Raw genomic sequence first — 18,068 nt, 5'->3', positions numbered from 1 at the left:
TCCACTCATGGGGTGTGACTGTTTGCATCTTGACTGGAGTTCCCTGCCTTTGAGCAGGACAAGGAAGTTCTCCCCCCCCCCCCGTCCCCACAGCAGCTTTTATTTTAATTTCCGCAGTTCCCATTGTCTGCAGCCCGGCTGTTAGCCACCCATAAGCATTCGTGACTCATCTGGAGACCATGGACACATTGTTTGCTCTCAGTTTGCCTTTCTCCTGGGCAAAACATTTCCCTTGAAGAATTATCAATAGCATTGTTATGTATTTGTTGGCTTCAAGGATCCTAGTCTGCTCTCCTCCTCAACGGGGACCCAAAACAGCTAACAATGCAGAGTACTAATAGGTACAGCGACAAACAAGAAAGAGTGGGGAAGCTTTCGATCCCTAAGTGAGGCTTGTCTCTACCCTTGCTGATCTTCTGCCCAGCTCCAGGTCCTGACCTTCAAACTAAGCGTGGATGAATAAGAGCCCTTTGGCCTATGGCCAAGGGCTCGTGCCTCTGGGCCTATCCTCTCTGTGTGTGCAGCGAGGAAATCTCTGTATGCAGACAGGAAAGCAATTTCAGAGAGGTTTTACTCAGAGGCTGCTAACTAGCAAGATCTTCCTGAGCGCCTTCCCAGCCCAACACAGGACACTGCTGGATTCTTCCTCTTCCTGTTTACCCAGTTAACAGTTTATTATTGAACAATAATCGCTGTCTTAAAGCAGAGAGCTTTTTTAATAAGGGAGGAAGCTTTTGTTCAGATCTTCCGGCGATAATGCTCATCTGTTGTGTGCGTTAAGTGCTGTCAAACCTCTTCCAGTTTATGGCAGCCCTATGAATTAATGACCTGTAAAGGGCCCTGTTGTTGCCCTTATCAGGTGTGGGGCTATGGCTTCCTTGATTGAATCAACCTGTCTGCTGTCAGGTATCCCATGTTTCCTGCTGCTTTCGGCTTTTCCTCGCATCGTTGTCTTTTCCCGTGAGACTTCTTGTCTTCTCCTGATGTGACCAAAGTACGATAGCTGCAGTTTAGTCATTTCCCTCTAGAGAGAGTTCAGATCCGCACTGATTTGAGCGTGGGTTTTTTTGATGGTCCACTAGATCTGTAAGACTCTCCTCTAACACCATGTTTCAGAGGAACCAATTTTCTTTTTGTCGACTTTCTTTCTACGTTTACATCCCGCTGTTTCCCCCACGTTGGCACTTGAGACAGCTTGCACAGGAGGGGCCTGAGGTCTCCCACACAGGCACAGATCAGACCCAATCGTGCCTCCCTTCAGCAGTTTTCCATTTACCCTCCAACCATATCCTTGGAAGTCAAGCTGCTGCCCTGATCTGCACGTAGGGAGGCTACTTCACCTCTAATTGACAACAGTGGGGTCAAACAGCAGAAGAATCCGCAAATCTGAGGGACCACCTTTCTGAATACATTCCCCAAAGAGCACTGTGGTCAACCAGCTGAGGATTGCTGGCCCCAAGGAAGTCTGCCTGCCCTCAACCAGAGTCTTTTTGGCCCTGGCTTCCACCTGGTGGAATGAGCTCCCGGGAGATAACAGGGCCCTGACGGAACTTCCTATGTTCCGCAAGGCCTTCAAGACAGAGTTCTTCCTGGAGAAAAGGAGGTTTAGGGGGGACATGATAGCCCTCTTTAAGTATTTGAAAGGTTGTCACTTGGAGGAGGGCAGGATGCTGTTCCCATTGGCTGCAGAGGAAAGGACGCGCGGTAATGGGTTTAAACTACAAGTCCAACGATATAGGCTAGATATCAGGAAAAATTTTCACAGTCAGAGTAGTTCAGCAGTGGAATAGGCTACCTAAGGAGGTGGTGAGCTCCCCCTCACTGGCAGTCTTCAAGCAAAGGCTGGATACACACTTTTCTTGGATGCTTTAGGATGCTTTGGGCCGATCCTGCGTTGAGCAGGGGGTTGGACTAGATGGCCTGTATGGCCCCTTCCAATTCTATGATTCTATGATTCCGCCAGGCTTACGTTTGAGACCAACAGAAAGTACACTGACTGGGCCTCCGTCTCCCCCCTCCTGCTGCTTCCTGATATTATTGCACCACCAGCTGTCCAGAATCTAACATCTGTTCTGATAGTTTTATCTGCTCGTCATTGGTTAATTTTAAGCTACTCATGTGAATACATTTCACTCTTTTAGTCTCATTACCAATGTTTTCGATTCGTGTTGCACAACACCCCAAGGTGGCAAGTCCGAGACATATAAAAGCCAAAATAGTAAATAATCTATGAATAAATACAAATTTGCCACCAGGCCGGTTGTGGTTCTGGGACTCTGGTCACCCGAGAAGACAAGGCTCCCTAGAAAAGATGTGCTGCGTTCACACTTGCTAAACAACGCAGCTTCAATATGTTTCAGTGACGGTTTGCGAGGGGTTCTTGCCATTGCAAGCAGAGCAGTCCCATTGCAGTGTGTGTGAAAGTGCCAGATAATACTGGGGAAAGCAGGAGGCAGCAGGAAAAGGAGGATTAACTCCATCAAGGAAGCCACGGCCTTTGGTCTGCAAGATCCAAGCATGGCAACGCCGAGGTATTTTAGAGGTCATTGATTCAGAGGGCTACCATAAGAGCCTCTTGTGGCGCAGAGTGGTAAGGCAGCCGTCTGAAAGCTTTGCCCATGAGGCTGGGAGTTCAATCCCAGCAGCCGGCTCAAGGTTGACTCAGCCTTCCACCCTTCCGAGGTCGGTAAAATGAGTGCCCAGCTTGCTTGCTGGGGGGTAAATGGTAATGACTGGGGAAGGCACTGGCAAACCACCCCGTATTGAGTCTGCCATGAAAACGCTGGAGGGCATCACCCCAAGGGTCAGACATGACTCGGTGCTTGCACAGGGGATACCTTTACCTTTTACCCTTTACCTTTACCATATGTCGGAAGCGTCTTGATGTCATGGCCCCTAATGCACCCAACGGTGGCTTGCAGGGTGTGCCTAAGTAGCTAAAGTGAGACATAGGCAGCAGACCTTGGAGTTGCTCTTGGATGGGAGCAGGATAAGGCACAGGCTGTTGGTGTCGGGCCGTAGCTCAACGACAGAGCTTGCGCTTTGCGTGCGGAAGGTCCCAAGTTCAATCCCCAGCAGCTCAAGCAAAAGGGTCATCATCACCAGAATTGCTATGTGGGAAGGGGCCCTAACCTGAGCACATGGCGTTGAATGCATAAGATCACCAATAAACATCTCCCTCCACTTCCCGAGCAAATGCTTTTCATGGATGAGGTCTCAGGTTTAATCCATGGTAACTAGATAGCAAAGTTCCTTGGGAACTGCTGCAAAGAGAAGAGTCATAGCTCAGCACTAAAGCATGTTGAAAGTTGAAAGTCCTCAAAGCTGAGGACTTATCTCTAGAAGAGGTAGGGTTGCCAGCTCTGGGTTGGAGAATACCTGGAGACTTTGGGGGTGGAGCCAGGTGTGGGCGGGATTTGGGGCAGGCTGGGACCTCAGTGGAGTATAAGGCTATGGAGTCCCCCCTCCCAAGCAGCCCTTTTCTCCAGGGGAACTGATCTCTGTCACCTGGACATGAGCTGTAAAGCCCAGGGGAGCCCCAGGTCTCACCTGGAGTCTAGCATCCCTAAGAAGAGACCTTGGTGAATCGGAGCCCATGATTCTAGGCTAGGAGGAGAATCCTAAGCAGAGTTACACCACTCCACATCTATTTAAATGAGTGTGTTCAGAAGGGCACTTCTGCCTAGGGCTGCACTTAAGTGTCCTAATAAATGCAACCAGTTGCTTCTCCAGCAAGGCACAGCTGCCTGATCCCTGCGGGCCAAAGCACAGATCACCGTCTCCTGCTTTAGACTGATGCATTTTTTCGATGCATTTTTCAGTTTTTTAAAGCTCTGCTGCAGTTTGACTCGCAAGTTCAACAAGCGTCGCTTGCAGGATATGGAATGGGTGGCCTCCTCCGCTGTCCTTCAGCCTTCAAAAAGGCTTTTTTTGAAACAGTTCAAGTCTAAAAAGGGGAACCAAAAGTTGCGCCTTGCAGATGGACTTTATTCACGTAAGAGGACTGATAAGGCTACTGCTGTTTTATGGCCCCAGTGCAGAGTCCGCGGGCGGCCTTATAAATCAAAGGTCAAGGCTGACTCTTCTATATAGTGCTATAAAGGCAGGTGTTACTTTTTTGGTTTTTTTTTAATGCTGATAGTGTGCTGATCTCTTGACCCTAGCAACCGAGGGAATTGGATTACAGATCCGGTTATTATATATGGTTGCAGGATCTGGCAGAGAGCCAAGGAAGTTGCATTTGTGTATCCAAAATAATCTTGGTTCAGGACAATGTTTTCTTTCTTAGAAGCTGGTGATGATGTTAGTCATTCTGTTGTGTCCGACTTTTGGCAATCCCGTGACTCAACTGTTGCCACATCTTTGGGGCAATGCTTCTTTTAGTTAAATGCTGCTCTGGCCAGTGTCTATTTTGATCATATGTAACCTCTGTGTTCTTTGTCAGCCTGGGCTGATTCTGCATTTACTTTGTTTTTTTCCGTTGTGGATCCTGCTGAATTCAGATGGATTGGAACTCAGGTCTTCCTCTATTCCCCCCCCCCCAATTGAAACAGAAAGTGTTCTGCACTGGATTGGGAAAGCTCAGAGTGGGGAGGGGAGCCAAGCACAGCAGGAATCTCTCTTTTTCTTTTCTTGAATGAGGTGGAGAGGAGAGGATTGGAGACAGCAGAGGAGGGGAAAAAACAAGAGGCAAATCTCTGCTGAGAGAAGTTAGGGCTTCTGGAGCACAGTCACTTTAAGACAAACCTTGCAACTGAGAACCAGGAAGACTTTGAAATGACGCCCTGGCCAATCAGGGAAGACTGCTTTGCTATGTCAGCATTGGAGGCATGAAGCAGGAACTTAATTCGCAAAAAGCAGAGATCTGCACATTTACTGATGCTGATTTTTGAAATATTGAGGGTTATATCCACTTCTGGATATCACAGGGAAAAGGTAGGGTCACTCTGGATCAATCAAGCATGTTCCAGAGGGAAAATTTAAAGTGCTCCAAAGCAAAGTAGAAATTGAATTCAGTGTAGATGGCAGGGATATATTTGAGCTGGCAGTGCGTAAAAAGCCCTGTGCAGACTATACCCTGGTTTCCTTTTGTCTGGGCTCTTTGTCGGCCTGTTTTCCTTTTGCCACTGACCAGTCCTAGCATAATTGCTCTTCCCATTGAGTTGGAGTGCATGATATGGTTAAAGTGAGCTGGAGTCTTGTGATATATCAGACTTGAGACACTCTAGTATTTCCTTCTTTGTGACTTTTGCTGCCCATGGAATAGTCTAGGCCAGTGGTCCCCAACCTGCGGGCTGCGGCCGATCCGTGCATGCGCACATGCACCATGCGCGATCAAAACCGTGCATGCGCGAAAGTGCCGCACATGCGCAATTTCGGTCGCACATGGTGCATGTGCGCATGTGCGGCTCGGCCGCGCATGCACGATGCACGGGCGGGGCAGTTGCCCTGCCGGTCCCCAGCCTAAAAAAGGTTGGGGACCACTGGTCCAGGCAAATCCTCATTACTGCACAGAAATGGGCATGCGGCTTGGGTGTGTAGAACGAGAATCACATGTGATTGTCAGGCATTGGCGTCTCCTGCTGCTTGTCCATGATTGACTGTGACTTCCCAGAAGATAAATGTGGCATCTGCTCACAGGAAACATGCAGTTTTCATCAGTGATGCCGGGAGCATGCTTAGTCCTGCATTGGGGTTCTTCCCATGGAGCTGTTGTGTAAAATGTGCCAGGGACCTTCTATTACATCTGTGCCAGTACCCACACTTGTAAGACCACAAGAAGAGCCCTGCTGGATCAGACCAGTGGTCCATCTAGTCCAGCCCATCTCAACCAGGATTTCATGAAACCCTGGTTTTGTTTTGTTTTTTGATGGCCCAAAAAAGGTTTCCTAAATGAGTGGGAGTTAATGTTTTATATATTTTAAATTTGTTAAACATTTATGGTCATGTCAACCCTGTCCCCAAATGGCCAATGATAGGCCTGGAGGGGGTGGGGAGGGGCGGGGCCCAAGGTGGGCGTGTCCACAGCTCTGCTTCCCAACCATATTCTGTTTGATCATGCCACTTCTGGGGTTTCTCAAAGCCTGAAGAATATTTCAGGGTTTTCTCAATGGTAGAAAGGTTGATCTCTTCCATGGGCTTGCCAATTTTGGGTGGGGCCTGGATATCTCCAGGAATTACAATTTATCTCCATGTATCACTTCTCGGTCTTTTGGCTAAAGTCAAGTATACTACCCCCAGGTGACAGAGATCATACCCCCGGGGGAAATGGCTGCTTTGGAGTATATCCCACTGAGATCCTGCCCCTCCCTAAAACTTTCCCTCCCCAGCCTCCATCCCAAAAATGTCCAGGTATTTCCTGACCCACACAGTGGCCAACTGATACCTCTGGAGGGTCAACAATAGGACAGAGTGCCAAGGCCTTTCCCTGAGGTTATCTCCTGACACCAGTATTTAGAGGTTGACTGCCTCCAAATGTGAGGATTTCCTTTAGTCACCATGGCTAGTAGCCTCAATATATATTTCTAGGGATACCAGCTTCCAGGTGGGACCTAAGGATCCCCCTGAATTACAGCTCATCTCCAGGCAACAGAGATCAGTTCACCTGTAGAAAAGGGCTGCTTAGAAGGTGGACTGTAGAACATTACACCCCACAGAAGTCCCTCTCCTGCCCAAACCCCACCATCTGCAGGCTCCAGCCCCAAAGTCTCCTGGTTGTTTCCAACCTAGAGCTGGCAACCCTAGTCTTCATTCCTTTTGAGACTGCAAAGTGGGTATATGAGAGAGGAACAGAAAATACAGGCCATGACCCTCTGTGACACACCGTCCCCCTCCTCCCCCATGCACACACCATAAGGAACAGACTCAGGAGAGTGGCCTATCAGGTTTGTACTTCTTGTTCCTGTACAGAGCAGTGATGGATGTATTTTGTGTCATAAAACATAACTCATAAATGGGATTCATATTGTATGAGGTAGATTAGGCAGAGAGAGAGAGAGAGAGAGAGAGAGAGAGAGAGAGAGAGAGAGAGAGAGAGAGAGAGAGAGAGAGAGAGAGAGAGAGAGAGAGAGAGAGCACTGTCCTGTGCATTGAAATACTGGGAATTATCCTAAGCAAGTCTAATGAGTGATAAATCCAAATTTATCCAAGAGTGTCTATGTGTGGGGTTTACTCTGTCAGGAAAGCATTCTTATGGCTGTAGCCACTGCGTCTTGCATGCAATGTCCCTGTTCAAGAAGGGGATGTATACATCTGATGTGTTCCGTAGAGAATGACCGAGTTCATAAATTAATCAAACACTACTGGAGATTTAAAATTTCAGCTGGGAAAGGAGAGAACGCTTACAGTACAGGAAACGGCAGCACCGGAACCCCCAACCAATCATGGTTTTCTGTTGCCAGGGAGGGCAGGATAAAATGCCAGGATGAGCATTAGTAAAAGGAAGGTGGCCGGCATGCAGTTTATAGCAGCAATATTTCCTATCTATAAGAATAGCTACGTCAGTGGAATACAGTAAGTGGAGAGGCTCCAGACTGCGTCTTTGGAAAAATGTTATGGCCTGGATAAAAGAGCTGATGAGGATTGCCTTGAGTGCAAATGACAAAGCTAAGCTCATCCCCCACCCCCAGCCCCTGTGCTTAGAGTTTCTCTTGCATGAAACTGTTTTTCAAGAGGGGGGTTCACTATCTCTAGTATTGTTTTCCCAACACATAACAGCCTTAGGGCCTAATGGCCCATTCTGCACACCAACCTTGGCCTATTCTGCACACCATAGATAATGCACTTTCAATGCACTTTAGGAGTAGATTTTCCTGTTCCGCACAGGAAAATCCAGCTGCCAAAGCACATTGAAAGTGCATTATCCTTTGTGTGCGGAATGGGCCCTAGTCAGACTTCTGAAGCTAAGCAGGGTTAATCCTGGTTTATATTGGGATGGGAGACCACGAAGGAAGTCCTGGGTTGCTAATTAAACCTCTTGCCTTGAAAGCCCTACAGCAGCCTTTCTCAAATTTTTGACCACTGAGAAAGCCCTGAAACAGTCGTCAGGCTTTGAGAAACCCCAGAAGTGACATGATTGCCCAGAATATGGTTGGGAAGCAGAGCTGTGGACACACGTACCTAAAGCCCCTCCCCTCCCTTTCCCACCCATTCCCTTTGTCTGTCTGTCTGTCTGTCTGTCTGTCTGTCTGTCTGTCTATCTATCTATCTATCTATCTATCTATCTATCTATCTATCTATCTATCTATCTATCTATCTATCTATCTATCTATCTATCTATCTATCTATCTATCTATCTATCTATCTATCTATCTATCTATCTATCTATCTATCTATCTATCTATCTATCTATCTATCTATCTATCTATCCCGCCGCTCCCACAAGGGCTTGTGGTGGCTCACAATAAAACCCCAATACATAAAATCACAATGCCCCAAAACCCCAATAAAAACTTATCAAAAGCAATAATTAAACTACATAAAACAATCCAAGCACGGTGGTAAAAACGGGGGGGGGGGAATAATTCCCTTCCCAACACTAACCTCAGGATGGATGGGGGCTGATGACCTCAGTCTGCCTAATGGCCCCACTAGATTTCAAAAGCGGGGCAAGGCAGGGGGAGCCCAGATGCATTCTGGGGTGCCGGCCTCAACCATAGACCTGGCGGAAGAGGTCCGTCTTACAGGCCCTGTGGAACGCCGGAACGCCATCATTGGCCATTTTGGGAGAAGGGGGCAGGCAGGTCGACATGATCATATACAGTCATATCACCTGATAAATGTTTAACAAATTTAAAAAATATATTTAAAAAAATTAACTAACTCCCAACCTGGTTGAGAAAGCCTGCCATAAATTACTTGGCATGATGGCGCTTTCTCCCGCCAGTGGACATTAACCTTATAAACTGTGCTGGCTACTGTTGTACAACACAGATTCATCACCTAGCACGGTAGCCGTAACTCATGGGAGAAGTTACATTACCTGTGGAAGGACCCTGGCTCAGTCTCCAGCACATTCCTTCCAATGGGGTCCAGGTAGCAGGGCTCCAGGTTAGGCTCCGAAAACATGGGGCAGACCCAGTCAAGGATCGCTCTCTGCTTTCTTTTTCAAAGGCAAAATCTTCAGTCCTGTTGGGGAATTCCATTACAATAATGTTAGGTATCAACATGCCAAAGGCAGAGCTACCCTAACGACTTTTTCTCTAGCTTTCTGAAATAGTACAATGGCCATAAGTGTGTGTTTTTGTGCGTGTGCATGTGTGTGTGTGTGAGAGAGAGAGAGAGACAGAGAGACAGAGAGAGACAGAGACAGAAACAGAGACAGAGACAGAGACAGAGAGACACACACAGAGAGAAATAGAATTGTGGAAATACCATTGTAAACGTGGCATACAGCCATGTATTGATAATAGGGCCCTCCCACCCTCCGTTTTAGGGGCGGTGGGCAGTGAGCCCACTCGGAAGGCCAAGCATAGCTCTGTTAGTCAGGCTGGAGTGGGCAGAGGGGCACCAACAAGGACTTTTCTTCCTGGCACTGCCTGCTGAGCCCCAGGCAAGTCTTGCTGAGCCAGCCCTTTCGCCGCTGTCTGCAATGAGTCAATTGCTGCTGACCCTAAAGCCAGAAAGCCTGAGAGAGCTACCTCAGCAGCACTAATCGGGGTTGGGGGGTTCCTGTAATGCAAACATTAGCCTGCAAAATGTTCCTGTCATGCAAAAAAGTTGTTACGGCTAGGAGAACTTGCAAAAGACCAGACGCCAGGTTGTCTTCTTCATATGTTGTGCGATTCCTATATTCTAGCCACAGCAGCCGAGCCTGCCACGGAATCTCATCCTAATTCAGGAAGATAAATAAGAAGCAGAAGATCCCCTAATGTCAGCGTTTGCTGGCAGGGGCTCATGGGAATTGTAGTCCATGGACATCTGGAGGATCACAGATAGATTACCCCGTTGGTCAAGCTTATCTTCAGTTCAGAGTCTGGTTTTCCACTATGGCGATGTGAGTGATGATGAGGATGGGGAGGTGTATCCTAACTGAAGCTGGCAAGCCACTGCCTTTCAGCACAGAAACACCAATACTGACCTACCTGACAAGGTTGTTGTAAAGTCATGGATCGTGGATGTGAACTTCTTCCAGTTAACTAAAGAGACTGACATCATTCATTTATTTATCACAATATTTGTGTCCTACTTTTCCTCATGCCTCAAGGCAGCTTGTGTGTGTTTTATTATTATTATTATTATTATTATTATTATTATTATTATTATTATTATTATTATTATTATTAGATTTATTTCCCGCCACTCCCTTGCGGCTCGTGGTGGGTAACAGCATCCCAGAATCCCCCATGATTTATGGTGACCCTATCTGCAGTGAACTCCCTCCTTGGGGTTGTCAGCTCTGGGTTGGGAAATATCTGGTCATCTTGGGAGTGGAGCCAGGAGTGGTTGGGATCTGGGGCAGGGAGGGACCTCAGTGGAGTATAATGCTGTGAAGTCCACCTACCCAACAAATACAGCCATTTTCTCCAGGGGAGCTGATCTCTGTTGCTTTGAGGTGAGATATACTTCCAGGGGATCCCCTGGATGAGCTATAATTCCTCCCCAAATGCCATCTTCTCTAGGCTCCTCCATTTAATCTTCTGGACATTTTCGGAGCCAGAGCTGGAACCTTTAATATGTCCCTGGCAATAACTTGGCTACTACACTCTCAACCAGAGGAGGTTTCCAGGTTGTCTTCAAGGGCAGCCCAACACAGAGTACATTATGCTAGTCTTACTCGGGTGTTGTAAAAGCAGGGATCAGAATTTGGGAGACCAAGTGACAGGTATAGACAGGACTGTCATTGGAAGGGGGCTGGAGGGACCAAATTTGGAGGGGCCCACGTCCACTGGAGGGCCCATCAAGCTGGGGCTGTGCTGTATTCACACAGAATGCATTTCATTTTTTCCCCTAATGCAGTTCTGAGTATAGCAACCATTTCTGCATTAGAAAACATACCTTGTTGTCACCTCACTTTGTATTTCCTTTGGAGATTGAGAGCCAGTTTGGTGTAGCGGTTAGGAGTGTGGACTTCTAATCTGGTGAGCTGGGTTCGATTCTGCGCTCCCCCACATGCAGCCAGCTGGGTGACCTTGGGCTCACCACAGCACTGATAAAGCTGTTCTGACCAAACAGTGATATCAGGACTCTCTCAGCCTCCCCTCCCTCACAGGGTGTCTGTTGTGGGGAGAGGAAGGGAAGGCAGGAATATCAGGGCTCTCTCAGCCTCACCTCCCTCACAGGGTGTCTGTTGTGGGGAGAGGAAAGGGAAGGCAGGAATATCAGGGCTCTCTCAGCCTCACCTCCCTCACAGGGTGTCTGTTGTGGGGAGAGGAAAGGGAAGGCGAATATAAGCCCCTTTGAGACTCCTTTGGGTACAGAAAAGTGGCATATAAGAACCAACTCTTCTTCTTTATCCCCAAGGGGGACACAAAGCAATTTCATGGTTCTCCTCTCCTGTTTTTTATCCTCACAACAACCCTGTGAGGTAAGCTAGGCTGAGAGGGAGTGACGGTCCTGAGACTATCCAGCAAGCTTCCGTGGCAGGAGCGGCCCCCTAAGTTTGTCAGTTATGCATAACAGATGCTGTTCATTTATTTACTTCCCATACTTATACTCTTCCCTTCCTCCAAGGTGCTTGGAATAGGCTACAAGTGAGCTACCCAGGCTGAGAGTATGTGATAGATCTAAAGTCACCCAGCAATCTATACATATGTGAGCACTAATTGGAACTCTGGTCTCCCCGGTATAAGTCCACTGCGTCTCATACCTGTTATTATGCCGCAGGGGTGGCCAAACTGTGGCACTCCAGATGTCCATGGACCACCATTCCCATGAACCCCTGCAAAAGCTGGCAGAGGCTCATGGGAATTGTAGTCCATGGACAGGTGGAAAGCCATAGTTTGGTTACCCCTGCTGTACAGGCACGAGAAAAACGGATGGAATTTCCAGTTCTGAGTGTACTCAATTTATGACACTTCCTGAGTGGAGTGGGCTAGTCACAGCCTCTCTGTTGAACTTCAGTTCGCAGGCCAACCTGCACCTTGGCAGTCCTTAGAGGAAGGGCAAGGTACAAAAGTAATCAGTGACGGTAATATTAAAAGTCCTCATTTAGCAAGGAGTGGTGTACGGGATCATGGGGCCTGTAGCACTGAAGCCAGTTTAGGTTTTCGTGGGGCCCTAGCAGAGTACTATCGTGGTGGGAGCAGCCAGACTGGGGGCGGAGGGGCTCCCCACAGTGGAAAGAGGTGTCGCTCCAAGTGTCCTTAAAGGGGGGGAAGGGGAGAGGGGAGAGGTTATGGTACTGATTTATGGGGGGAAGCACTGCATGGGACTCCTGAAAGCACACAGTCCGTAGCATGTGTTAGATGGATAAACTCGGCCTGGCTTAGATAGCTAAAAAAAACAGACTAATTCACAGCCTGGATGGAAGAAAAGAAACCAAAGGAGTGATGCAAATATCAAGTGCTGGAATTAGCAGGATTTGTGTCCATGGTTGTGATTGGCCCCTTCCAACTCTATGATTCTATGATTCTAAGCAGCAGCTGGGTAGAGACTTATCCTGGATGCCTGAGGCTGATCCTGCATTGAGCAGAGGTGGGACTAGATGGCCTGTCTGGCCCCTCCCAACTCTATGATTCTATGATTCTAAGCTGCGGCTAGACAGATACTTATCCTGGATACCTTAGAATGATCCTGCATTGAGTGTGTGTGTGTGTGTGCGTGTGTGGACTAGATGACCGGTATGGCCCCTTCCATATGATCCTATGATTCTAAGTTGACTTGGACTTGATGGCTTATTGTAAAATAGGGGTGTTTCTTTTTTAACAAGGGGGATGTAAAACAATCCTGAGCCGTTTTCGGTCTGAGAAATGGCCTGCAGGAAGAATCACCTCTGCCTCCCTTTTGTTTCAATGGCCGGATCCCAGATCCCAGATTGTTCCTCCTGCCCCCCCCCATCCCCCCACTGCTTTTTAATTTAGCAAATTTAACAGCCAATTGGTCTTGCAGGATTACAAGAAAGAGGCTCCCTTCTGTGAACTAGGCAGCAGAACTATCACTTGAAGAGTTAATACCAGTGGGTAGCACCCCCAGACTTGCAAGGCCATCACTGATTGACAGCAGGAAGTTGAACCGGCAACACCACCTGTCAGCTGGCCTGGCTCTTCAGGATGGGGGGGGGGAGCCAGGCAGCCCCTCGGAAAGCATTTCTGAGCTGGCAACCTTGTGGCCTTCCTGGCATGTGTTTCCTCCATCGGCTGCTTCCTGGCATACTGGTGGGGCAGGGCTGGTTGCATTTGTAATGGTGCTGACTTGCTCCCAGCCTCCGGGGGGGGGGGGGATACCCAGCAAGCAAAAAAACACTCTACAAATCGACCTGAACTGGATTAAATGAAACATACATACATAGACAAGTTTATGCTGATCCTGCATTGAGCAGAGGGTTGGACTAGATGGCCTTCCTGGCCCCTTCCACCTCTAGGATTCTTTTGTTGTTGTTATGTGCGAAGTCGTGTCCGACCCATCGCGACCCCATGGACAATGATCCTCCAGGCCTTCCTGTCCTCTACCATTCCCCGGAGTCCATTTAAGTTTGCACCTACTGCTTCAGTGACTCCATCCAGCCACCTCATTCTCTGTCGTCCCCTTCTTCTTTTGCCCTCGATCGCTCCCAGCATTAGGCTCTTCTCCATGGAGTCCTTCCTTCTCACGAGGTGGCCAAAGTATTTGAGTTTCATCTTCAGGATCTGGCCTTCTAAAGAGCAGTCAGGGTTGATCTCCTCTAGGACTGACCAGTTTGTTCGCCTTGCAGTCCAAGGGACTCGCAAGAGTCTTCTCCAGCGAGGATTCTAAGTTGTATCAAAATAATGTGTAGATTTCTTTAAGAAAGTGCAAGCATAGCCCAATTTTAGAATCATAGAATCATAGAGTTGGAGGGGGCCATACAGGCCATCTAGTCCAACCCCCTGCTCAACGCAGGATCAGCCAAAGCATCCTAAAGCATCCAAGAAGTTTGTATCCAACCTTTGCTTTAAAACTGCCAGTGAGGGGGAGCTCACCACCTCCTTAGGCAGCCTATTCCACTGCTGAACTACTCTGACTGTGAAAATATTTTTCCTGATATCTAGCCTATATCGTTGTACTTATAGTTTAAACCCATTACTGCGTGTCCTTTCCTCTGCAGCCAATGGAAAGTTCCCCTGGAGATCAGTTCCCCTGGAGAAAATGGCTGCTTTGGAGGGAAGATTCCATAGCATTAGACTCCACTGAGGTTCCTCCCTGTCCTAAATCCCACCCTCTTCTGGGTCCAGGCCCAAAGTCTCCAGGTATTCTCCATCCCAGAGCTGGCAACCTTATTTAGACTACAGAGATCAGGTTCCCTGGAGAAAAGGGCTGTTGGGAGGGGGGACTTCATAGCATTAGACTCCCCCGAGGTTCCTTCCTGCCCCAAATCTCGCCCACTCCCAGCTCCACCCCCAAATTCTCCAGGTATTCCCCAACCCAGAACTGGCCACCCTCTCCAGACCATGGAGATCAGTACTTCTGGAGAGAATGTCTGCTTTAGGAGGTGGGCTCCATAGAATTATAAGGAAGGGCTGAGGGACTGGAGAATGTTCAGCCAGGAGAAAAGGAGGACGAGAGAGGACTTAATTACTCTCTTCAAGCATCTGAAAGGTTGTCGCTTGGAGGAGGGCAAGGAACGGTTCCTGTTGGCAGCAGAGGAGAGGACCCACAGTAATGGCTTTGAACTGCATATTCAACAGTACCAACTAGATATCAGGGGGAAAAATTCCACAGCTCAGCAGTGGAATCGGCTGCCTAAGGAGGCGGTGAGCTCCCCCTCACTGGTAGTCTTCAAGCAGCAGCTGGACAGAGACTTTTCCTGGATACTTTTGGCTGATCCTGAATTGAGCAGGAGTCTGGACTAGATGTCCTTTATGGTAGCGATCCCCAATCTGTGGGCTGCGGACCACATGTGGTCCTTCGACTAATTGGAGGTGGGCCCCGAAGGACGCCTTCTCCCCCCCCCCCTGGCCCTTTACTTCATCCCCCCCAGCCCTTTACAACACACTTAATTGTTGTGGCGCGTCTGTACCTTATTTTGAAGGGATGTTTAAACATTACCATAGCGATCAGAGAGCGTTAGGGCAGTGGTTGAAAGTAGAGGAGTAAACTACCCCCCCCCCCACCGGGCCTCAGTAAAAGGCGTTGAGTGGTTCCTGGTGAGTGGTCCCCGGTGTTGAGTGGTCCCCAGTGATAAAAAGGTTGGGGACAACTGCTTTATGGCCCCTTCCACCTCTAGGATTCTATGCAGACCCTGCAGTTGATTTGCACATTGCAGAATGGGGAGGGCTATGTTTTAGTGGTAAAAAATAATCTGAACTAATCAAGCGGTTTCATTCTCCCTCAGGCTGGTGCTTGTCGTCCTCACCCTGCAAAGCCATGGACACCGATCTGACCCTACTCAGCACGGTCGGGGTGGGAGACCTGGTCCTGCTTGACCCACTGACAGAAGATACTTTGCTGCAAAACCTGGAGGAGCGCTTCCAACACAATGAAATCTATGTAAGATGGGTGGGAGATGATGGGTAACTGTGGTGGGAGCTTTTCCAGTTCAGGAAGGGAAGATGGAGAGCAGGGAGATGGGTGGGAGATGACGGATAACAGTTTTATTTATGATGGATCATTCTTGATCTGACAAATGCCTTTCCTCAGTGTGGTGTAGTGGTCAAGAGCAGTGGCTTCTAATCTGGAGAGCCAGGTTTGATTCCCTCCTCTTCCTTCACCTGCATCCAGCTGGGGGATCTTGGGCTCATCACAGCCCTGATAATGTGTTCTGACTGAGTATTCTGTCAGAGGTCTCTCAGCCTCACCTACCTCACAGGGTGTCAGTTGTGGGGAGAGGAAGGTGGTTGTAAGCCACTTTGAGGCTCCTTCTGGTAGACAAAAGTGCCATGTAAGAACCAACTCTTCTTCTTCTCCTTCTCCTCTTCCTCCTCGTTCTCCTTCTCCTCAGTTCTTACAAAACCAGCTGCAGGTGGGGAGGCTCGCCCTTTTCTTCAGTCCTCATTTACAGCTCAACTTTCTGTACATACATAGAATTATAGAATCATAGAGTTGGAAGGGACCTCCTGGGTCATCTAGTCCAACCCCCTGCACTATGCAGGACACTCACATACATTCTTTCAAGCCACAGCTGATGTATGGAGACCCCAGCAAGGGCTTTTCAAGGCAAGTGAGATGGAAAGAGGATTTGCCATTGCCTCCCTCTGCAGACTTCCTTGGTGGTCCCCCCTCCAAGGGTTGGCCATGCTTAGATTGTGCCATACCATACAGTTCCACCTCCCCACCTTTCTGTACATGTTGCTTATAACAATATTTCTGCCTCAGACCTACATTGGGAACGTGGTGATCTCAGTGAACCCGTATCAGCCCCTGCCCATTTACTCAGAAGAGACGGTGGAACAGTATAAGAACTGTAACTTCTTTGCTGTAAAGCCCCACATGTAAGTAAGATCCTGTGGGAGTTGAAACCCCACAGAATGTGGAGAGCTAATGGCGGGGGGGGGGGGGGGAACTCAGCCTTCCTGACATGTCTCCTTCTTGCCCTGTGTAGCTATGCCATAGCTGATGACGCTTACCGCTCCCTGAGAGACCAGGACAAGGACCAGTGCGTCCTTATTACGGGTGAGAGCGGAGCTGGAAAAACAGGTGAGTCTGGGGCTTTAAAGGGAAGTTGTTGTACAAAAAAACATGATTGGGAGGAGCGTAGTGGTAGTGGGGAAAGATAATGACACATATAGCAACAGCCAGTTAGTAGAATGTAAGGTAAAGGTAAAGGTGTCCCCTGTGCAAGCACCGAGTCATGTCTGACCCTTGGGGTGACGCCCTCCAGCGTTTTCATGGCAGACTCAATACGGGGTGGTTTGCCAGTGCCTTCCCCAGTCATTGCCGTTTACCCCCCAGCAAGCTGGGTACTCATTTTACTGACCTCGGAAGGATGGAAGGCTGAGTCGACCTTGAGCCGGCTGCTGGGATCGAACTCCCAGCCTCATGGGCAGAGCTTTCAGACTGCATGTCTGCTGCCTTACCACTCTGCACCACAAGAGGCTCTGAATGTAAGACATGTAAGACAGAGGCCTAAAGAATAGGTTGGAGAGGAAAGGTTCGTATGGGGAAAAGAATTTCTGTCCCATCTTGGAGACTTTTCTGGTGTGAATTGTCATGGATGGCAACTTAAATGGTCAGATGTGGATTTATAAAGTGCATGGAGCAGGGTTTTAGCAGCGGTGTGAAAGCAGAAGGGGTGCATAGAAAAATGGGAGGATATAGGATCGTGTTTAGTAGAGCTGACTGGTTTCAATATAGTTGCTGGAGGTGACTCTTAAGACAGCTGAAAGTGGTTTGACAGAGACATAATGTCCCATAGTGCAGGGGTAGTTAACCTGTGGTCCTCCAGATGTGCATGGACTACAATTCCCATGAGTGGTTGCTGGCAGGGGCTCATGGGAATTGTAGTCCATGGACATCTGGAGGATCACAGATTGACTACCCCTGCTCTAGATGGTACTCTTGATCTTAGCAAGGTTTTAGGGCTTCTGTCACAGACAGGAAGGGCAGAGGAGAAATGTGGCTGGCCAGGAGAAGCTGAGCATGTGCTGGCAGGGGATCATGGGAATTGTAGTCCATGGACATCTGGAGGACCACAGGTTGACTACCCCTGCCATAATGTATACATATGTCTTTTCCTATTCACTCTTTCCTCTGGCTAAACTAGTTTTGCAGGTTTTTGAAATATAACAACCTGCAAAATCTGTTTGCGAATAAGTATGAACACAGGAATGATGGATGTTTTTTTCAAACTGTTTTCAGTTCTCCGGAAAAAACACACCCACTATTATGCCCCTTTGACACTCAAGTGCCCTTTTTGGTCTTATATGACCACAATCCAATGCTGTTGCCTTTCATCTTTTCTCCTGTGATGTTTCTTACACACCGTAAACTTATTACTGAATGCCAGGATTTCACTG

At 48.4% G+C, this 18,068-nt stretch overlaps 1 protein-coding gene across 2 annotated transcripts in view; it reads left to right on the top strand.

Moving 5' to 3' along the window:
• The window catches only part of LOC143833369 (unconventional myosin-Ia-like), a 68,460-nt gene that overhangs the window by 1,467 nt on the left and 48,925 nt on the right, over nucleotides 1–18,068 (top strand). For both annotated transcript variants that reach the window (XM_077329098.1, XM_077329096.1), the window contains exons 2-4: nucleotides 15,449–15,603; nucleotides 16,429–16,544; nucleotides 16,655–16,749. In XM_077329098.1, the coding sequence (XP_077185213.1) occupies nucleotides 15,481–15,603; nucleotides 16,429–16,544; nucleotides 16,655–16,749 (334 nt within the window). In that variant the 5' untranslated portion in view covers nucleotides 15,449–15,480. The remainder of the gene's footprint in view (nucleotides 1–15,448; nucleotides 15,604–16,428; nucleotides 16,545–16,654; nucleotides 16,750–18,068) is intronic.

Source organism: Paroedura picta, chromosome 3 (genome assembly GCF_049243985.1).
Source record: "Paroedura picta isolate Pp20150507F chromosome 3, Ppicta_v3.0, whole genome shotgun sequence".
NCBI lineage: Eukaryota > Metazoa > Chordata > Lepidosauria > Squamata > Gekkonidae > Paroedura > Paroedura picta.
Note: the sequence above shows the minus strand (reverse complement) of the source record. Positions and strands in the feature narration are given on the sequence as shown.